The sequence below is a fragment of the Macrotis lagotis genome, chromosome X, assembly GCF_037893015.1.
Source record: "Macrotis lagotis isolate mMagLag1 chromosome X, bilby.v1.9.chrom.fasta, whole genome shotgun sequence".
NCBI lineage: Eukaryota > Metazoa > Chordata > Mammalia > Peramelemorphia > Peramelidae > Macrotis > Macrotis lagotis.
Window position 1 is genome coordinate 527,558,529 of NC_133666.1, and position 23,595 is coordinate 527,582,123.

General features: G+C 36.1%; 1 protein-coding gene across 1 annotated transcript in view; it reads left to right on the plus strand.

The window, feature by feature from the left end:
- The first annotated feature begins 1,766 nt into the window (after window positions 1-1,766).
- The window catches only part of LOC141503104 (translocon-associated protein subunit alpha-like), a 31,593-nt gene continuing 9,764 nt past the window's right edge, over window positions 1,767-23,595 (plus strand). Inside the window, 8 exon segments of the mRNA XM_074208273.1 lie at window positions 1,767-1,931; window positions 3,872-3,984; window positions 8,062-8,146; window positions 9,518-9,645; window positions 9,647-9,781; window positions 12,056-12,132; window positions 13,165-13,243; window positions 13,477-13,570. Of these exon segments, the coding sequence (XP_074064374.1) occupies window positions 1,853-1,931; window positions 3,872-3,984; window positions 8,062-8,146; window positions 9,518-9,645; window positions 9,647-9,781; window positions 12,056-12,132; window positions 13,165-13,243; window positions 13,477-13,570 (790 nt within the window). The 5' untranslated portion in view covers window positions 1,767-1,852.

A 23,595-nucleotide genomic window follows, 5' to 3' on the forward strand; every position in this document is an offset into this window, starting at 1 on the left:
CCAGTTGTTAGCATGATGTATACTTAGAGAAAAATTAACTTTAAAATCTCCCATTTTTTAACTAGATGGGGAAAAAGTCAGAGAAATTATATACTGTTTGAAATTCTTGTAGAATGGGAGTTCAAGGAGATACAGAACTAGTTGGGCCATAGATATATCTTGCATTACTCAACAAATCTTAGGTGCATATTGTGTGCAAGGTCCAGTATTAGACCAAAATTAAATAAATCTCAAATCTTATTCAGTGGAATATTCCCTCTTAAGAGTTAATATTCCGGGGGCAGCTGGGTGGTGCAGTGGATAGAGCACCCCAGCCCTGGAGTCAGGAGGACCTGAGTTCAAATGCGACCTGAGACACTTAATAATTACCTAGCTGTGTAGCCTTGGGCAAGCCACTTAACCCCACTGCCTTGCAAAAACCTAAAAAAAAAATACCTTAACATTCCTAGTGAAGTCCTCTCAGGGTTAAAAATCATTAAAACAAAGACAATTACCCTTAAACTATTCTTAGAAGAGGGAGAGAGGCCTTGCATTCTTAGTCAGACACCCTCCCGATTCTGTTAGGGTGGGAAATAGAAGAGACCTTGCAATCTTAGTTAGCCACCTATTGGATAATAGACTGTGAGAACAGTAGCCTGGCTTCTCTTGATAAGTACTAAACTAAGAAGATAGTAGAGTCCCTTAGAAGACCTTACATACTCAGTCATTGATTCATTTAACAAAAGTTCATTAGACATCTTCTGATACCCTCACCATCTGGATGGTGAGGTAATATTTTAGAAAAACCTTTTATTCTTCTCTTTGTTGCTGGATAGATTTTTCATGTAAAGATTGTAACTCTGAAAACCTTAACCCATCAGGTTGTTAGAGAGGGGGCTAGGGAGGGGGGGAATCGAGGTAGGCCCTATAATCTTGCTTGACTGTCACCTGGAACAGCTCCTTGATCTTTGCTACCTTTGTGAGACTCGGAGTATGCCCTTTTCTGGAGAAAAGCCAAAATAAACTTTCCTTTTTTTTTTTGCTCGGAGGAGTCTCTCTATTTTTTTTTAAGTGGATTTTTATCCACACTATCTACTAGTTGTTGTTTTAATCTGGCAATTTGTGTAAAGTGCTTTCTAAACCTTCATGTGTTCAAGATGAGAATTAGGGCTGGGGACTGGGTCTGTGAAGGAGGACATCCTCACTCTCAAGAGTTCTTACCCCAGGCTCCTTCCACCAGCAATGAAGGCCCGCAACTTCTCTGAAGCCCAATTGTAAGGGCGCCCACAAGTTAAATGCCAGCTCAGGGTCATGGCCAGGCTGGGTCAGAAATAAAACTGGGCTCAGGCTTGGTTCAGGGCTTCGGCAGCTGCTTTACAGCTATTGCTCATCTTCATCATTTTCTTCTTCCATGGTTCCTGCTAGGCTTTAAGAAGCTTCCACAGGGGAGGGAAATGCTGTAGCCGCGCCTTGCACGCCCCCAGGGCTGTGTGCGCTGAAGTAATGGCTACAAACTCGGGTCGTGTTGGTTCAACCACACACGTTAAGTCGCGCCAGAGCGCCGGGTCACCAAGGGCCCAACAGAAAATGGCGAACCGAGCCGGAGGAGGCGCAGCCGGGAGCGGGCCGCTCACCTCGGGGAGGGAACACGTCACTTTCCAGCCCGTCACGTGGCCGCTCCCAGCCCCACCCCCAGCCCCGGGCTTCCCCGGCCACGTTCACCGCGGAGCTAGCGACGGGGAGGCGGGGCCGCGTCCCCGTGGACGCGTGCGTGCGTGCCCCGCCCACTTCGGGGCCCGGATGAGGAGTATCGCCATTACCGCCGAAGCCGCCGTGAGAGCCTGCGGAGGCGAGAGAGCCCTCCGGCTGCACCATGAGATTCCTCCCGCGGTTGGCCCTGCTGGTGCTGCTCGTCTTCCCCTCCGCGCTGCTGCTCGGGGGCGGCCCCGGAGGTAGGTCGGCGGAGGGGCCGGAGGCCTAGGACGGGGGGCGAGAGGGGCGGCGCGCGGGGGCCGCCGGTCTGCGCCCCTTCCTCCCCTCCCCCCGCGGCAGCCCCGGCACGGGGGCCGGGGGGCACGAGGAGGCCCGGCGGCGGGGCGCTGGCGGGCCCGCGGCTGGCGGAGCGCAGCCGCGCCGCCCCTCGGCCGGCTCTCCCCGCCCCCACGCGCGGCGCCGGCCCTGGGCTGACGTGTCACTTCTGCTCCGGGGGCCGCTTCATTCATTCCCGGGGTCCGGGTCTCTCGGCGCCCGGGCGGCCCCGCGCGGGGGGCGGCGCAGCCTTTTTCCCGGGAATCTTAACCTTCTCACTCGCCCGGTGACGGGTTTTCCTTACCAGCCCCTTCGTCTCCAAAAAAGCGACGTTTTCCCCTTCTTCTGCCCCCGAGCCGCGTTGGGCCGGGCCATGCTGGTGTGAGGTGGTGTAGCCCTGATCCCTCAGTCACTTCACATGTCATCTCAAAACCACTTGTGGACTACTGACCTCAGGTCCAATTAAATAAGAGACCCTGGACTCTGAAACTTAGAAGAGGTTGTGAAAGATGCTTTAATAACGGCCAAAGCAATGAAGGGGATGGAAAGAGGAATCTGTGAGAGCAAGGCACAAAGTCGCTTGTGGTAGTGGAAAGAGCATCCTGAAACCTGGATTCTCAACCTTCTATAGAACCGTGGACAGGTCGCTTCATTTTTCACTTTGTTTCCTCTGTCAGAAGAGGGGTGTTCTCTGAGGTTCTCTACAACTCTAAAAATCCAATTCCAAGAGAATGTCTTGATTGAATTTTAATGATATAATCCCACGTTTTGCAAAGAAAGTAAATTGACAGATTTTGACACAATGTGTGGAAAGATCACCTTCTAAGAGAACTTAATCTTTTTCAGCTGTGGGTTATAAGAAAAAAATTGTTTGCCTTAAGAGCTGCTTACAGCTCTCCTTTCTTTCTACCTCTTAAAGATAGCTTAATACAAAATTCTGATTCTGACCTTTTACTTTGGGTTTTAATCTTTCTACAAAAATTGACATTGGAGTCATACTTGGATTCTCTTCCTCCCTCCTCCCACACAGGGTTATATTTCTCAAACATTTTCTTAATTTTTTTTGCAGACAATTGTTAACTGAGATTTTTTTTTATCAAAGTGTTGTATCAGTAAATTTATGTGATTTAAAATCTTAAGTTAAACTGAAATGAATAAAAAGTCTTCATTTTTTAAGGGTGCTTCATTTTAAATTATTATGACATACCACCGGTTTGAAAATCCGAGTACTTTTGTTTCATAGAGTACTGTTCTTTCCATTTTGCAAAGTTTTTGACTGCCATCAACATTTACATAGAATCCAAACTCAGGATATAAGAGACTATATATGTGTTTTATACATATTTCTGTGTGTGTCTACACGTAACACTTTTCATCCTGGACTTTACAACATGTATTTTTGCTTCCCTTTCCTATGTTTTTTAAACTGAATTGCCACATCATCCTTTCCTCAGATCATTGGTATATTCGTATACTGTCATCCTAGAAATTGTAATCAGGGTCTGTTTTTAGAAAATCATGTGTCAACTTAGAAGTTTCTTTGTATTTAAATTTTTTAGATAGAAAATCACCATTGTTTTACTTTTTTTGCCTTCTAACTTTAATCTGAGCTTTCCTCATTTTCTTGTTTAAGTATCTTTAAAATTTTACATTGAAACTCAGAGCAAACAGAAATAACAAATCTTTTTTCTCTGTTTACTTGCTTTTACTATGACCACTATATTTTTCACAATGTAAAAAGTGTTTTACATGCATAAGTGTTCTTTTTTGACTGATGTGATTCTTTCAAACAATATGGTAGCAAACTCTTGAGTGTCTTGCCCTTAGATGCACCTTTAAAAACACTTTTTGTTTACATTGTTAGGGTCATTTGCTGTAGCCCAAGATGCTACAGAGGATGAAGAAGCACTGGAAGATACAATAGTTGAAGATGAAGATGATGAAGCAGAAATTGAGGAAGATGAGCCAACAGATTTGGTTAGTAATAGATTGTATTTGTACCTTGAGCACATGGTTTTTTGGGAAGCACTTGATAAAACTTGTTATAAATTGATTACAAGTTCATAATTTTGAGAATCTAATTATGTGGGTTATAAAACAATGTCTTGCTTTGACCATCAGATTTGAAGTTGACAGATCTTAGAAATCCTCTTGTCATTTGTAGTATTAGGGGTTCTAGATGGTAGATTTGGATTCTCCTGCAACAGACAAATTTACGGTAGTAAGAACCCTAGGATGGAACTCAGATGCACTCTACCAGTTTTTCCTTTTGTAGGTGATAATTTATCTCTTTTTCACTTCCTACTATAAATACAGATTTTTTTTCAGAGTTAGAAAGGAACCTCAGGAGTCATCTAGTCAGACCTAGGCTTTAAAAAGGAATTCCCATTCATTTAGCAGTCACTCTGCATTTGTTTTCATGGGTACTTTTTGTAAAGGGGAACCTACCATCTGGTTCTGGAGTCAGAGAACCCTGCATGACCAGAATCAAATCATTTAACTTCCCTGGGCTTCATCTGTTAAATGATGAGGTTAGACTCAAGAGCCTCAATGGTTCCTTCTAGTTTCAACTTTAGATCAGTCATCTTTTAACTTCCCTAACAAACTGAATAGCTCCAAGCTTTTCTTTATATCCAACTTAAATTTGTCTCCTTGCTACTTCTGCTCAATACTGCTCGTTCTGTCCTCTCCAAAAAAGATGAGCAGGAGAACAAATCTAAATTTTATGAACTCTGTCATGTCATTGTGCCTTCTCCATTTCAAAATGTCCCTATTTTCTGCAACTGATAGGGAATATGGATTCAAGACCCTTTTATAATTCTGATTGCCTTCCTCTATATGATCTCCAGTTTATCAGTGTCCTTGCTATATTAAGGTACCCTAAACTAGTTCCCTTCTCCCCTTCCATATCTTGGTTCCTCTAAAGTCAAGAAACAACACAGACTAGAATAACAAATTAAAAGAAGTCTTAAAGGAAGCCAATCCTGAGTAACTGTAATAATCAATCTTGGTCCTGAAGAACAAATGATTAACATGTCTTTCTCCTCTCAGGAAGAACAGAATATAGCATATTTTATCAGATGCAGTTATTGTAGCTATGTTTTGTTTGACTACTTTTCTTTGTTAGGCAAGAAGGAAAGGGATTCATATATATCCTGAAATAACTGATAAAAACAAAAGCAATCAGTTTTTTTAAAAACTTAACATGAAATAATGTAAAATTTTACATTTAGAAAACATCATTATCATTCCATTACACATTAATCTTGAATCTGCAGTGTTTCAGACTTCATGTTTTCATATGTAGATGAAGGACACTGGCTTCCATTCTAACAAAAACTTTCTTCTCTCTTCCTATTTATATTCTACTGATTTCACTTATTGTTACTTGAATTTTAAGACTAATAATTAATTTTTTTGCATTTCCCAATCTAATTGGATAGGTTATTTGTTTTAATGTAGTCCATTCATTTCTTTATTGGTTCTGGTGATGAATTTATGCTATTTTAATTTTTTTTAAAAATATCAGTTTCAGATGGGTAAACCTGATGAGAATAGAGAAGCAGTCATAATGATTGACAAATAATATACTGAAATACTATTTAATGAAGATTTGGTTTCCTTTTTTTCTCAAGTAAAAGAGAGAAGAGATCTACTGATAGATGATTGGTTTCCATGTCCTATTCAAGAGCATGACCAATTCATTAATCACCCTAACTTTGACATCCTTTGTCACTCAGCCCAAGAAATAGGTACAGTTTTCCCTTCAACATTGCAGAGGTTAGGGGATGAGACAGATCTAGAAAATCCATGTAAAATCTGAACTCTGTAGCAGTAAACCCTTCCCTCATTTTCCCTTAGGACATCATTTAAGGACTGAACTTTTTTCTCATTTTGCCAAAAGTGTATTGTAATGTTTTTCACAGTCCTGCATTTCTGAGTTTCTAAACATTTTGTATCATCTGCAGCTTCTGCAAAATCCCCCCCCCAATTTTTCATTTGATTTCTTATCTCAGCCTAAGATATATCAAAACCTTCATGTGGAAAGTCATGATGTAGAATGGATAACTAGTACTAAAATCAGACAGCATGACATATCCATGTACTTTAACTATAAAATAATAAAGCAAGCTTATAATGCTCAAAATGACTTCCAGTTTCTTCAGGATCGCTAATCCTAGGAATTTTCTTGAGTCATGTATATGTTAAATTGTTTCTATATAACTACTAAGTACTAGAAATATGACTTCAAACCCAGTACTCTAGCCATCTGCTTCTAATAATAATAACAATGCTGTTCTACTAAGAGGAAATGGAAGGTAGAGGTTAGAGTGTTAAACTTGAAGTTAGGTAGTCTTCCAACTTTTGAATTCTACTCATCATTTAAAAAAATAACTTAATTACCTCTGTCAATTATGTTTTTCCCAATCTTTCCTTCCTCAGTCCAACAAATCTATTTACTGTGACCCAAGATAAATCACTTCTTCATACCTCAGATTCCTCATCAATAATTTTATTGATTTCCCTGATTTTAGTTTTTCTGTTTATCTTTCCTACTCCTGCCAGATAAATATTTCTAAAACATAGGCTCAACTAGGCCATTCCACTGATCAAGAGGGACTCCCTCTTGCCTTTAGGGTAAAATAGAAATTTAAAGCCCTTAACAAACTGGCTTTAAACCATCTTTCTAAGTTTACTTCCCAGTATTCTGCCTAACATTCTATGCTCTGGCCAAACTAACTTACTTGTTATGCACTTCTGTGCCTTTTCATAAGCTATCTTTCCTGCTTGGAGCATTACCTCACAGAACTTCTGCATCTTTTGAAATCTGTTTCTGCTATCTGCTGTCACCAAGCATTTGTTAAGTACTTATATGTGTAGGGTAAGCCCTGGGAATACAAATACAATAAAAAAGAAAGACAATCCATGCCTCAAAGAGTTTACATTTTAAAGGGGGAAGATAACCTAAGAGAGCAAGGAAGCTAGAAAAGGGGGCCAGAGGAGTTGCAGTCTGGTGGGGCTTGAAGAGATAGCTAACTTGAGTGCCCTCCTTAAGTAGAGGTTCTCTATGAATTCAGGGGCTGAAATGATGATAATCCAGAATGAAGAGGTTGCTGGAGCAAGATGGAGAAGTCCAAAGGAGTGCAGTCTGATGGAAAATGAAGAAATAATTGGGCACTTTCCTTAAATGGAGATTCTAAAACATTCCTTCAATTAGAATGAGGGGTCCCAAGGACAGACAGTACCCAAAGGTATTACCTGTTGCCCCTAGTTGTTAGTGTTCCCCCTATTTCTGAAATAACTTTTTATATATCTTGTATCCCCCCAGTAGAATAAAAACTCTCTGAAGGCAGGGGACTAATGCTTTTTTGTATTTGTTTGGTTGTTCTTCATGACCACATTTGGGATTTTCCTTGGCAAAGATACTGGAATGGTTTGCTGTTTTCTTCAACTCATTTTACAGATGGGGAAACATGGGCAGATAGGGTTAGGTGATGTACCCAGGCACAAGGCTAGTAAATATTTGAGGCCAGATTTAAACCTAGATGTTCCTGATTATGGACCTGTTTTTTTTTTTATCTACTGTGCCAACTAGCTGCCCTTTTATATTTATATTCTTAGTACCTAGCTTAGTGTTTCAATACAGCAGCTGCTTAAATGATTGTTATATTGAATCTGTATAAGTAGGGATGTTAGCACATCACAAATGAATTGATAGAAAGAACTCTGCAAATCTTGTGGCACTAAATAAATGCCAGCTGTTATTCTTCAAGGACACAAAGTAAACTATAAAGCAAAAATTTTAACCCCAGTCTGTAGTCTTAAAGCCCATTATTCTTTACTTCATTCTGATTACATTTCCTTATAATGATTTCTTAAATAGTAATCCTCACAGAGAAGAATTTGTTTAGAATCAGTTAGAAAGAAGAAATAGTTAGGCATCTGATATGCCTAGTCACTTCTTATTCTTTTGATGATAGAATAAAAGCCAGGAAGATTGTGTCAGTAATATGACTTTTTTGTATATAATATAACCCTTTTTAATATTCTTAGGCAGAAGAAAAAGAAGACGACCTCTCTGGTGAACCTGAAGCTTCACCAAGTGCAGATACAACCATCTTATTTGTAAAAGGAGAAGGTAAAATAAATATTTTTCAGCACAACAAATAAAAATATTACTCAGTAATCATCATAAGTAGGGAGCAGAGCTAGATGTAGAAGTCTATTTAAAGCAGAGGTAGTAAACCTTTCCAAGGGCCAAAACTTAAAAAGTAGCCTGTTATACTTGGCCAAACAGTTAATTAATTCATCCGTAAAAAGCTGCCTAGATTTACTGAATTTCAAGTCCTGTTTGCAGTTTCCATGGCAGCATCAGACCATGGTTTTTTCCCCATCCCTGATTTAAAGAACGACATATAGAACTTTAAAAGGAAAAATAAACTGAAGAAAAAAAACACAGAAAAAACCTATTTGACCTAGGAATTAAATGCCTGTAAGCATTTTCAAAGATTCTCTTTTCAGAAATTTTCAAATTGTTGTATTATAGTATTGTATAATATTTTATGTAAAATATTGAGAAATATTGTTTTGCAGTTTAGCTCTCAATTGGATCAGTGCCTCCATAAGTGAAAGTTGCAAGATTATCTTAAAAGTGATTATTTTTAAGCATGGATTTCTGAAAATTTCTCTTTCGTGCTGGTGTACTTTTTTGCTTCATCTAATTGTAAGATGATAATGATGATGTTTGTCCTTCATCCTTGAAGAATATTATGACACCCAAGGGGGTGATGTCAGGACAAGCACATGAATTGGATTTCAGTGAGATGGTGCTGTGATAAGTCACCAGCCTTACTTTCTCCTCCAGAACCATCTGGGTCCAGTGGCCAGATATGAATCCAAACAACTAGAGAGGACACCAGATACAAGGAAATCAAGGTTAAATGACTTGCCCAAGTTCACACACATTTGTCTAGGGCCAAAATTCAAACTCCTGTCCTCCTGACTCTAAGGCCAGTGTGCTATCCTCTGTGCCACCTAACTGCCCTTCTATTTGTAAGAGTATTAATTTGAAGGAAGGATTTGTTTTTCCACTCGTTTTGTAATTTTTCCTTTTGGCTTTTTTATTTTACATTTTTATCACTCAAGGTCTTGACAATACTTTTGGTTATTATAACTTGCCCTCACGTGTTTGTCATGGTATCACCTCTCTTATGACATAGTCTTCGAGAATGAAGGACAAATATCATCGTCGGATATGTAAAAATAAAACTTCCCCTTGTCCTCAAGAAACTTACATTCTACTGTAGTAGGTGATAAAACATGTTCACAAGTGGAGGTAGTGCTTAGGGTGCTGTTAGTATTTACGCCAGCTTCCAGATCATATATTCATAACTGAGATTTGACTTCTATAAATGTAGAGAAGTGTAATTTTTAAGGTTGGAATTGTGTGTTTTAGACTTTAATTTTATATCTTGTTGAAAGCTAACTTATCTTCATATTCTTTTGGTAGATTTCCAGCAAAATAACATTGTGATGTTCCTGGTAGGCTTTACAAACAAGGGCACAGAAGACTTTATTGTTGAATCCCTAGATGCCTCATTCCGCTATCCTCAGGATTACCAGTTTTATATCCAGAATTTTTACAGCTCTTCCTCTGAACACCGTAGTGCCACCGCAGAGGCAGGCAACATTTGAGTACTCTTTCATCCCTGCAGAGCCCATGGGTGGGCGACCATTTGGTCTAGTCATCAATCTGAACTACAAAGATTTAAATGTAAGAGCTACTTATGCTTCTCCCCCCCCCCCCCATTTGAAGTCATAACCCAAGTGAGGAATGACATTTTGCTTGATAAATAGTCATTCTGGATCATAGGCCACTCATTAATTGGTGAATTATCCAAGATTTCCTTCTTCTCTAGTCCCCTACTTTTAGGCTGTTTTTACAATTTATTATAACTTTTACTTATCTCAAAAGTTTTTTTAAACATGAATTTCCAGTGCACTGGGAACAGAGAAGCCTAACATACATAAATCTTGATGTCTTTTGGTTCACATTATATGTATATTATATGTTAAGCAACAGAATAGAACTGATAACCTAGAATTCTAGCATTCAACATTAACCTAAAGGATTATGTCAGGTTTTTTTTTTTCCTGCCTTCAAATCAAAACTTATAACCTTTAAAAATAGACAGGTGTCTTATAATACTTAATGAGACATTTAGTGTCTCATACCCTTAATAGTGTTATCTTTTCATCTATAAAATTACAGAATAAGATGATACCCAATCTGCGGATATAATTTTTATCCAGTTCAAAGATCTTCAAAACAGATAAAAAACAATATTTTTTTCACATCTGAGACTTGTTGATTGGCAAATAGTTTCATGTAGTAGTATAGAGTACTATTCTTCATTTTACAGTATTTTAGGGAAAAGTGGTCATTAAATTATCTTTGTTAATGGATTTTAAAAGATCTCTAAATTACTTTTATGTTTCTGAGTTGGATATGAGTTAAATATGAGGAAGTAGAAGCATACCCTTTATAAAGTTGTCCCAACAATAATGTCATTTGCCCAAGAGGAAATCAGAAATCATATTGTTGGTATTGACCTGAGCTAGTCCTAGTCCTAGACCCATGAGTACCCTTATAACATTGTTTTGCCTGAATCAGTTAATTCTATTAAACCAGGTTTGATGGTATTCTTGTTAAATTGGACAAATATGATCTTTGATGCATGAAACCTGATGCTAAAGTGACTTAAGTGTCTCATTGATAACATTTTCACTAAAGAAAGTTATTCGTTTTGAAGTGATTAATTTCTAATCTTTTGCCATATAGAAGATAAATTTGAAAATTTCCTTTCCTTTTTTAAATGATATGTTGCTATTAAACCCTCTATTTTTCTCTTCACTTAAGAGGGAAAGAAATTAATATGATGAAAAATGTTGTACTGACAGTTTTTTAATTATGTCTCTCTTCTCCTTTTCACTAGTGTTGTCATTCCTTCATTTTCTTTTTCCTTTGGTTCTCAAAGAGGCAATATTAGCAGTGGTACAAGTATCTTTATTATAAGTGAAATAGAGGAGAGATACTACATTGTAGTATGTGTGATTCTTCAGTAACAATCATTTGATTTTTTGAATTGTATTTTTTTGGGTGGGTTTTTTTTTTTTTGCAAGGCAAATGGGGTTAAGTGGCTCGCCCAACTTAGGTAATTATTAAGTGAGGTCGGATTTGAACTCAGGTTTTCCTGATTTCAGGACCAGTGTGCTCTATCCACTGCACCATCTAGCTGGCCTATAGTCCTTTAATTTTTTAAAAAATATTTAGTAGTTTATTTTTTCCAGTTACATATAAAATCACTTTTTTAAGATTTATCTTTAATTTATGAGTTCCAAATCTCTCACTCCCTCATTAAGAAGTCAAGCAATTTTATATAGATTATATGTGTATGTAAAGCATATTTTCATATTCATGTAGTAAAAGAAACTCACTCCCCCCAAAACAAAAAAATCCAAGAAAAATAAAGTAAAAAAGTATGCTTCAATCTATATGCAGACTCCATCAGCTCTTTCTCTGGGGTTGGATAACATTTTTCATTATAACTTGTTGTCTTGGATCCTTGTATTGTTAAGAAAAGCTAAGTCATTCACAGTTGATTTTTCTTACAATATTGCTGTTACTGTATACAATGTTCTCCTGGTTGTATTCATTTCACTTTGTATTAGTTCATTAAAGTCTTTTACAGGCCAAAAACCCATCCTGCTCCTCATTTCTTGTGGCACAATAGTGTTTTATCGCAGTCAAACCACAACTTGTTCATTCCTCAATTGATGGACAATTTTTCGATTTCCAATTTTTGCCAATTGGTGGTAATTTTAAACTAATGAATTACAATTAAAATTTGTTTGTATCAGTCCTGCTGGCTACGTATATTGTCCTCATCAATTATGAGAATGCTTTAAGATCATCTAATGTGACTTTTAAATGGATTTTAAAATCTCTTTGAAACTTTCCTCATTTCAACTTTTCATGTTTTAATAGGGCAACGTGTTCCAAGATGCTGTCTTCAATCAAACAGTTACAATTATTGAAAGAGAAGATGGGTTGGATGGAGAAACGTAAGAGAGAGTTGTGATAAAAATAAATCATAGGATCATAAATCTAAAGCTGGAAGGGACCTTGGAGGTTATCTAGCCCAGCCTAAACTGAATTGCAGAAAAGTTGAAGTGACTTGTCCTGTTTCACCCTAGTAGTAAATGAAGAGTCGGAGTGAATCCAGGAACCTTTCTGTTGTACCATGCATTCACTCCTGATAGGCAGTTTTTCCTAAATATGTTTCTTAGGTGGCCATGTCATTCCCAAAATGATAGAGGCAATATGTTTTACTTAGGGAAATTCAGACTGCTTAGTTAAAATGAGAGAGAATGTAATCTTTATAGTTGAAGTAAAGCCTTGATTCAATTTTATTTCTGTATATTTCATGTATGTGCTGCAAAAAAACTTAGTTTATAAGGAAACTTATGATTTACTTTGAAACACATGCTTAATATTTCAATATTACTATGAATTGGGGATTCATGTAGCTTAAAAAGACACACTATCTTATGAAGAGCAAGGAAGTTGGCCAGCTTGTCTTCATGCATAATTTCCTGGAGATGTCATAAAATAATTTATTAAACCTTCGTAACACCTTTTTATAAATAAAAAAACAGACTTGTGATTTCAGTGGTATAGATAACTTCTTGTAGGGGGAAAATCCTTTGCCTATGTATATTATATTTTCTTGTAGTTTGGGGGTTTTAGACAGTTGTCTTAGAATACGGAGATCTATTCAGGGTTACATGGTCAGTATATGTCAATTTAATTGAATTCTTTAAAATTCCATTTCTGGACAGCTAGGTAGTGAATAGAGCACAACCATTGAGTCAGGAAGACCTGAGTTCAAATCCAACTTCAGACACTTAATTATATAGCTGTGTGACCTTGGGCAAGTCACTTAACCCCATTGCCTTGCAAAAACCAAAAAAAAAAATTTCCATTTCTTTTTCATAAAGTTACATAGAGGATTTATGGCATGTATCAAAATATAATAGCAACCATCTGCATTTATGATAATTCCTTGTGCTTTTTTTTTCCTTCCTTAAAATAAGGATCTTTATGTATATGTTCCTTGCTGGACTTGGACTACTAGTTGTAGTTGGGCTTCATCAGCTTCTCGAATCTAGGAAGGTAAGAAATTGCTCTCTTCCAGATTGTTAAAGTCATGAAAATCACTTAATCGTGAGTTATAATAACTTGATACTTTATGTTATTTATGAGAAAAATCTTTTTTTATGTGGTCTGCTTATTGAAATTGAAGATTTTCTTAGATTTTTGTAATGAAATGGATAGTTGTTGGTTATAATTCTAATAAATTTTATTTGTGGATTGATTTATCTAAAATTATTTGTGTGTTCTTTTAGAGAAAAAGACCGGTCCAGAAAGTAGAAATGGGTACATCAAACCAAAATGATGTTGATATGAGTTGGATTCCCCAAGAGACTTTGAATCAAATCAGTAAGTATGCATAAAAATTTTGGTGGGGGAAGTAACTGAGAAGCTTGAGGTTGACCTAAATGTCTTCATAATTCTTTTCTAAGGAAAACTTAATAAAGAAGTAAATGTGATTTAAAAGTCATTTCTTCCTGTTTACTGTTCTCAAATCTTGTGTACAACCTTGTATATTTTAAAAGTTGATTAAATGCTTTGCTTTTTCCATGAAAGTGGTAAACATTCACATCCTTCTTATAACTCCCTTTCTACCAAAAGAAACCCCATAATAAAAATAAGAGTGGCCAGGGTCTGTGTTTTTCCTAGGAGAGGAAAGGAAAAGTAGTAACTCTTTTTACATAGTATAAGTATAAGGTTTGTCTGAATGTTAAACATCTATTTTTACTTTTAGGTGAGTTTTCTAAAAAAATCTGTCTTTAATTTTATATTTAAGGATGTGTGTGAATTCTTTATATTCCTAATCTTTTCCTATCTCTTTTCTTTCCTGTTGCTTCAGTGCAGAGTAGACGAGGGTGAGGCAATTAAACTTTGTTGATGATGCTTGGTAGTAATGGGAACTTTCCTTGGATAGCAACACATCATTTCAGTTAGTTATGAAATCCCAATTAATGGTCATGCAGTTTTCAGCATTATATTTCTTAGAGAAAATTGATAAATGACCATAGTTTGATTTTTCAGGAGGAAGAAAAGAAAACTTTAACCTGATTCTTTCGCATTTCCCTCCTCAAAAAAACTCCAGTGGCTCCCTGTCACCTCCAAAATCAAAAATAAAATCCTCTATTTAACATTCAAAGCTTGTTGTAATGTAGGCCACCCCTCCCACACCCTTCTAGTCTTCTTTACCCCACACTCACACACACATATATACTCTTTGATCCAGTGACACTGGCCTCTTTATTGTTCCTCAAATAAGACTCTCAAGGTCCTCAGATAAGACTCTGAATGGTCCATAGGCATGGAATATTCTCTCTCCATCTCTGCCTCCTGGTTTCCTTCAAGTTCCAACAAAAATCCCACCTTCTACAGGAAGCCTTACCCAATCCCTCTTTTAGGACTTGCCCTGGGTTGGTTTTTCCTATTTATTCCATATATAGCTTGTTTATACATAGTTTGTTTACATGTTGCCTCTCTGATTAGATTGTGAGCTCCTTGAGAGCAAGCACTTCTTTCACCTCACTTTGTATCTCCAGTGCTTGGCACATAGTAGTTACTTAATAAATGTTTAATAACTGATAAAGATATTATGTATACATTTATATTGCAAATTTTTGTGAAGATGAAAACTTTTTCTTTAACAAAATTATGGTACCAAGTAGTTTTTATATTCAAAAATAGCCTAGTTTTTTTTAATCACTATTTTTAAGTATTTCAGTAACTTTAGCATGAGCTTATAGTTGGAGAAAAAAGATGAAAAGGAAAAAAATTGGTCTTTTAAATCTCATAAGGGTTAAGATGGTATGAAAGAGAGAACAGAAGTTTTATGCTTTTTCTATTGAAAATCTGAACCTAATAGTTTAGAACACAATTGTTGTTTTAAAATGTAATCAGAATCAATTTAACCAGACCTTCTAAGATTTTTTTTCTTCAAAAGGGACAGCTTTTTATTAAATTTCCCCTTTAAACTCCCCAAATGCAGATGTCTGGTTAACTTATCTGCTTTGGTTTTACATATCAGGGCATCCAAAGTCTAATCTGAACTACAAACATTCATTTCCAGGGCTCTGTCTAATTTTACCTGGATGTCCTATTTCCACTTCCAATTCAGCATAACTTTTCTTTTTCCTCCTATGCCCACCAACTGCCCCTCTCAGCTTTGGCATATCTTCGTGGTACCATCATATTTCTGGTTTTCCAGGTTGTTAACCTGTGAGTTATCTATGGTTTTCACTTTCTCATGTACTCTTAAATATCAAATCAGGTTACCACTCTACCTTTAATATATCATATAGACTTATAAATTATCATTAGAACTGTAAGAGACTTTAGATTATCCTCCATCTCCTTTCCTTTTGTGCTACTACTCTGGCTTATATCTTAATTTCCATTAGACTTATAGTTTTAAAGTTGTTCTCCTTAGCTCAAGGCTTCTCTGCTTCCCAATCTTATTCATGTGCCAGGCACTATGTGGAAATTTATCTTTCACACAACTGCCAGGGTAATCTTCCTGTTATACAGACCTAAATATATATTCTAGGAAACTTCAATCTACTTCCCCATTACTGGTAGGTTAAAATATAAACTTTTTAGCTTAGCATTCAGAACCTTCAACATTCTTGGCCCCAGACTTAACTTTTCTGGCCTTACCTATTACTATTCCTTCCTAAGAAGTCAAACACAACTAATTAGCTATTCTCATTGTCATTCTTTGCTATTCATCATTTTCATCTTTTTCTTTTCTACCTTAATGCATTTATGTATTTCCTCCTCCCCAAGCTGAGAATGTACTACTACTTAAAATTCTCTTCCTTTCACATGGCTTATCACTTTTTAATCATTTTGTAACTGAATGAGGAATTGATGTAACAATCCAGAAGTGACATCAAACTCAAAATAGAAATGGAATCATTAATCTGTTCATTAGTAATTTTCAGGACCTTATCTTAGTTTTAAAATGTATTATCTGTTTTTTATTGTCTTTTTATTTTGTTAAATGTTTCCCAGTTACATTTTAATCTGGTTTAGTAGTATTTGAGAGTATTGCAGGTTGTGTGTTTGGTAAGTCTACACTAGAAAGTTCCTTTCAGGATGCATCTTTCTGTTCCTCAACATTCTTTTAGTATTGTTCAGACAACTCCATATCTAGCAAACGAATATACACTCCATATTTCCCCATCTCGGTCCACAAAGGTATTATCATCTACCTTACTGAAATTCCCATGTTTGTAGCCTTTCTCATCTACTAATTGTAACTGACAAAAAAGGCAAATGAAATTAGTTTGACAGTTTTTTTTTTAATTAAATTTGTCCTGGATCCTACTAATCATTGCTTCCTTCTACCATCTATTTAATAAAATAGATCTAGAATTTTGTCTGTGTTTCTAGTCAAGGTTCATGAGGCCCTAATTATGGGAAGTAACTTTTTGAAAAATAAAAAAAAAATTTCAACTTTGGGCTTTTACAAGCCTGTGAATGCAATTTGCAGTTTCTTCATTGAATACCTCTTTGGTTAACTGATCAGAACTGGGAGTTTTTTCAGTACTCTTGAGATGTCATCTGAACCTAGAGACTTGAACTCATTTAAAGCAACTAAATACACTGCCTATTTTGAATTTCAGTTAAGGATATTTGTCCTATACTCTATAGTTGAGATTTTTCTCTTTAATGGAAAAAAATAGAATTTGTACTATATTTGTAGTTGAAGGATTAATAGCTGGTTGAATGATATATTTTAAAAGAGTAATAAATTATTCACGTACCATAATGATGGTTCACATTTATAAAGTATTTTTTATGATTTGCAAAGAGTTTTCTTCACAACAACTCCATATAGTTACTCTACTGGTAATAGTTAAGAAAGTGAAAGCTCAGAGTATTTTACTAGTTTGCCCCTAGTGGTACAACCTGGATCTTTCTGAATCTCAGTCTAGTATTGCTTCAGATATATTCACAATCTCTTATAATTAGGATATCCTTGGCAGAGGAAATAGAAGGGAATTGTACCATTTGGGACCTGTGTCTAAAAAGCTTAGGAGGATCTAATTCCTGAAGTAGAAACAATAGGAGCCTTAGGGGAAGTAAACCTTTAATCTTACAATTTTTTATACAGAAGAGGAAAACCAGTTATAAAGTCCAGTGGCTCCCAGTTATCACTAGGATGAAATAAAATCTTCATTTTAATTAAAGATTTTATTTATTTTGAGTTTTACAATTTTTCCCCCAATCTTACTTCCCTCCCCCCACCCCCCAAGAAAGCAATTTGTCAGTCTTTACATTTTTTCCATGTTGTACATTTATCCAAATTGAGTGTAATGAGAGAAAAATCATATCCTTAAAGAAGAAACATAAAGAGATAATAAGATCAGACAATAAGAGATAGCAGGGTTTTTTTCTAAATTAAAGGGAATAGTCCTTGAACTTTGTTCAAGCTCCACAGTTGTTTCTCTGGATACAGATGGTATTCTCCATTGCAGACAGCCCCAAATTGTGCCTGATTGTTGCACTGATGAAATGAGCAAGTCCATCAAGGTTTATCATCACCCCTGTGTTGCTGTTAGGGTGTGCAGTGTTTTTCTGCATTTTGGCTTTTAAAAATCCTTCATAATCTGGTAGGTCTTTTTGCTTTTCCAGTCTTGCTAATACCATACTCCCCTCCACCAATTCTGCAAACCAGTAACATTGGCCTCCTTGTTGTCCCTCACAAACACTAGGTAACACCCCCATTTCCTCACTGAACATTTTCACTGACTGTCCCCATGCTTGGAACTTTGCCTCCTCATCTCTATCTCCTGACTTCATTGGCATCTTGTTTGTATATTGTTCTTTCCCCCATTAGACTGTGAGTTCTCTGAGAAGAGGAACCTTTTTTTCTTGTTTCCCCAGCACTTGACACAATGCTTGATACATAGTAAGTAGGTGGTTAATAAATGCTTGTTGAATTATACAGTATAATTTTCTGGTTTGGGGCTGCACTGAGAAGAGAAAGCTTTCAGGAATAAGAAGTCATAATCCCACTGTACTCTGCATTCATCATAAATCATCTGAGGTATATTGTGTATTATACTCCTCAGAGTTTTAGGAATATGGATAAGCTGGAAGGTGTCAAGAGTAAGGTAGTAATCAGATATCTTCAGGACTTTGAATCTGTATCATAGGTAGTAGATTGGTTGAAAAAGACTCAGGAAACATAACAACTGTATTAATTTATTTGAAGAACTGTCATGTAGAAAAGAGATTAGTCTTTTTCTGTTTGACTCATTGGGTAGAATCAAAAACAATGGGTTGCACTTTTCCTATCCAGAAAAAAATTCCTAACAATTCATTGTTGTTCAGTCATTTTTGGTTATGTCCCACTCTTAGTGACTCCAATTGAAATTTTCTTGGTCTACCATTTCGTTCTGCTTATTCAAAGATGAGGAAACTGAGGCAAATAGGATTAAATGACTTGCCCAGGGTCTTACAGCTAGTATCTTAAGCCAGATATAACTGAGGAACATGAATTTTCCTGACTCTACGACTGGTTCTGTATCCACTGCCCTCCTAAAAATTGGGATTTCTAAAAGGTAGTGGATTCTCCCTCAAAGGTTTTTAAGCAGATGCTCCGTAATATTAGCCTCGGGTTTGGTATATGATAGGAGGAATTGCTTTTGTGTGTGACCTTTTCTAGACCCCTGGTAGATTGGGGGGGGGGGGTAAGACCTTATATCAAAAGGGATTCTTGAACTGAGTTTTGTTTTTTCTTTTTTATAAAGATTTTATTTATTTTGATTTTACAATTTTTTCTCTGATCTTACTTCCCTCCCCCACCCCCCACAGAAGGCAGTTTGTCAGTCTTTACATTGTTTCCATGGTATACATTGATCTAAATTGAATGTGATGAGAGAGAAATCATATCCTTAAGGAAGAAACGTAAAGTATAAGAGATGGCAAAATTATATAATAATTTTTTTTTAATTAAAGGTAATAGTCTTTGGTCTTTGTTCAAACTCCACATTGCTTTCTCTGGATACAGATGGTATTCTCCATCGCAGAGAACCCCAAATTGTTCCTGCTTGTTGCACTGATGGAATGAGCAAGTCCATCAGCTTGATCATCACCCCATGTTGCTGTTAGGGTGTATAGTGTTTTTCTGGTTCTACTCATCTCACTCAGCATCAGTTCATGCAAATCCCTCCAGTCTTCCCTGAATTCCCATCCCTCCTAGTTTCTAATAGAACAATAGTGTTCCATGACATACATATACCACAGTTTGCTGAGCCATTCCCCAATTGAAGGACATTTACTTGATTTCCAGTTCTTTACCACCACAAATAGGACTGCTATGAATATTTTTGTACAAGTGTTGTTTTTACCCTTTTTCATCATCTCTTCAGGATATAGACCCAGTAGTGGTATGGCTGAATCAAAGGGTATGCACGTTTTTGTTGCCCTTTGGGCATAGTTGAACTGAGTTTTGAAGAAAACTTAAGAAACTCAGGAAGAAAGAAATTATATTCAGGAACAGTTGAAGACACAAGTAGGAGGCAATGTCATGTGAGGAACAGCAAGAAAGCCAATTTGGCTTTAGTTTTGACAGTATGAAGGGAAGTGATGTATAATAAGTTTGGAAAGGAAGGTTGGAACTAGGTTTGAAGGTCCTTAAATGCCAGGAAGGAGAGTTTGTATTTAGTCCCAGAAGTAATAAGTTGACACTGGAATTTATGGAGTGGCAAAGTTAAATGGTAAGAGCCCAACATTAGGAAAATCAAAATTTAAGGGAGACACATGAGGGAGGTATTAGAGAAGAGGAGCTGAATTAGTATGGTTGCTATGTGACTAGCAATATGCACAATTAGTCATTGTTTTCGCTCTATACTAGGTTCATAGAGAAAGAACTCTCATTTCACAGAAACAGAGTTGATATGAACCTCAGAAAGCAAGTTAATAATACCCTTATAGAAATAGGAACCAAAGTTATTTGTCTTTAAGTGAACAGTCTGGGTTTTGTTTCTTTAGGTTTTTTTGCAAGGCAGTGGGGGCTAAGTGACTTGGCCCAAGGTCACACAGATAGGTAATTATTAAGTGTCTGAGGCTGGATTTGAACTCAGGTCCTCCTGACTCCAGGGCCCATGCTCTATCCACTGTGGGACCTAGCTGAACCAACAATTTGGCTTTTAAAAAGACCTGTTCTAAAAGTAGAAGCAAGAGCAAATAATGGAAAATCAATACAAAAACATAGTGTAATTGTCCTCTTAAGAAATAGTGTCAGGGGCGGCTAGGTGGTGCAGTGGATAAAGCACCGGCCTTGGAGTCAGGAGGACCTGGGTTCAAATCCGGTTTCAAACACTTAATAATTACCTAGCTGTGTGGCCTTGAGCAAGCCACTTAACCCTATTTGCCTTGCAAAAACCTAAAAAAAAAATAGTGTCAGAAGTGTCTGTCAAGCTGCAAAACATTTCTCAGCAGGCTAGAAAAGTTAGGCCAAGTCTAATAGGGATTAAGTTAAAATCTTATGCTCAGATTCAAAAAATTTACAAAAAATCTGGGAGAATTAGTAGGTTGTAAGCTTAATATGAATAAATAGTATGATTAAAAACTAGTGGTGGTATGAATGTAATATTTAGGAAGAAAGAGGTGAAACAATACATACAAACATGTTCAGACCAAATCTAAAGTATTATGTTCACTTTTAGACACCACTTTTAGGATGGATAATCTTAAGTTGAAGAGTATTTGATGGATATATGCGTGCTATTTTTATTTGTTTTTACATTGCTTTCATTTCTGCATATGTCCCTTTTCCCATTTCTCATAATAAAAAGGGAAAAAAACAACACCAAGTTAGACTAAGTATATAAAATGTTTCCCACCTGCTTTAACTCCTCCCCTTAATTTTTCAAGAAAATGGAGAGAGGAATATATTTTCTCATCCTTAGGGGAAAAGCTTGGTCATTATAATTAGGTAATATTTGTTTGCATTTGGTCAGAGAACTGGATTATTAAAGGAAAGAAAACTTAAGGGTGAACTGAGGGAGAGGACATGTTCTATTTGGCTGTAAGAGCACAAATTTAGGAGCAGAGATTTGGGAAAGTCACAAAGTAGATATTTGTTCAGGTAGGGTATTGCCATTGTGATTTATGAGGTCTATTCCACTCTGATTCTGTAAATTGGGACTTCTTTGCCTATGATTTAATACAGAACCTTGTACTTAGAGTACTGAATTTTCATAGTGGCTTATCTTTTTTTGACCATTCTTAATTCTTAATAAAAGTGTTATGGTTTTTTTTTTGTTTTCTTTTCATACATTGTCCTCTTCCTTTTTTTCTTATTGAAATTATTTGTGAATCTGTTTAACTGTCAGAATTTCCATTTAGAGAACCTCCTGTTGCCCTGTTGAATTGTTATGTAGAATCTCTGATCTTCTATTCCTAGTTTTTCCTTGAGATTAAAAAAAAAGATCTATATAATTATAAAAAATAACTTCCTGAATTTATTACATTTTAAAAAATAGAAAGTGGTATCTGATAGTTGTGATTTTTCATATCCTATTTTTCTTAGTATATGGGAATTTTTCTCTTTGGAGGGAGAATGTTAAATCGAGATTTTTGGTTACAAATAAAATAAACCTTTCTAAGGTCTAAGGTACATATCTGATGCTATCTAGTATCTTTTTGTTACAGTTCATTTCTCTTGGACCATTTGGTAGTTCCTTATTTGTAAAAAAATGCAAGCAAAGCAAATCAAGGGTTTATCTATTTTTCTTTCAACAGAATGATTTATCTAGCTACATCTTATCATTCTATTTATGTTCTTACTTTGACTATATGACCCATAGAACATACTACAAATATCCTTGTGTTTATTTATTCTCTCCTAAATGCTTTCTACCTTTTCTTGGTCCTGTTATTTTTAGGGTGTTTAGATTTCAATGTAAATTTATATGTTCTTGACTTAGGGTTTTGCCCATTTGTCTTCTAGTCTTTTGTGGGCTGGGAAACCAGATAGTCAATTCTTACATTTGTGTGTAAGATAAGAATTAGTAAAGTAATCGACATATATTAATCTTTCAATCCCTATGATAGGGCAGATAATTATTGTATAGTTTAGGAAACTGAAGTTCAGGTGAGCTTAAGTGACTACTGAAGATCATATAACTAGATAGGGAATGATAGGAATCCTCATGGCCTAGGTTCAGGTAAGTAGGAATATTACAGTAAAATGAGATAATAAATATATGGGATGAATCATTATCATTATGTGCTGGCAATACATCATCTAAAATTCAGTAAAAGTTGATTTGTTAACATCAATAATTGAAAATTTAGGTAACTGTCCTATATCTGTAATATTATTGATAATTTATACCCCTTATAATGACTCTTGAGTATTTACTTGATTACGAAAAACCCTGTCCTCAAAAATGCAATCAGGTTTTTTTTTTATTGTTTTTATGTATACGGTTGTTAAGTATATTTTGTTGTATTTCACTTCTTTTAAAAACTTGGTATTATGGGGGCAGCTAGGTAGCGCAGTGGATATAGAGCACTGGCCTTGGAGTCAGGAGGACTTGAGTTCAAATCCTGTCTCAGACACTTAATAATTACCTAGCTGTGTGGCCTTGGGCAAGCTACTTAACCCCACTACCTTGCAAAAACCAAAAAAAACTTGGTGTTATACATGTATGATACACATCAAGCATGGCTATAAATGAAATGTTTTATTTGTGTAGTTTATAAACATGAATTCCTTACTTGCAATCTTACCATATATAGATAGATGTCCATCTAGATGTTTGATTAGCTGGCAGCTCATTCTGCATCCATGCTATATTAAATAATTTATTTTATATGATAAAAGTATTGATGCTTGTATTTAATACTTTATTTTCCTTTTCAATATTTAATAATAACCAATGTATGTCTGTTATCACAGACCTCTATAACTTGGGTATTTTTAGATATATGTGTGCTGATTCTTGTTGACTGAAAGCAAAATAATTTTTTAATGCACTCCTAGTTACCTGGATGCTGTTAGATACCATGACAAATAAAATTGTCAAGAATTGAAAGAGAGGAGAGAGAGAAAGGGAAAATATGGCTGTATGTAACATTTTGGAGGAGAGATTTGAAGTCTTTGATTTTATTGGTAGAGGGTCCATCTCATTGGCAAGCTTCTTCTACCAGTGCTAGTGGTTAACTTTGTCCTTAACTTATGATCTTTGGGTTGCTTAGCTAACTGAGAATTTAAGTGACATGTCTATATGCAAATGGATAGTTATTGTTAAACAAAGAATTTAAATTTAGGTTTTGTTCATTTCAAGTTCAGTCCTTTTTCCACTAAACACTATGGGCTTCTCTAATTTAGTACCAAGTTTGTTGAGTTTATTGTTATTTTT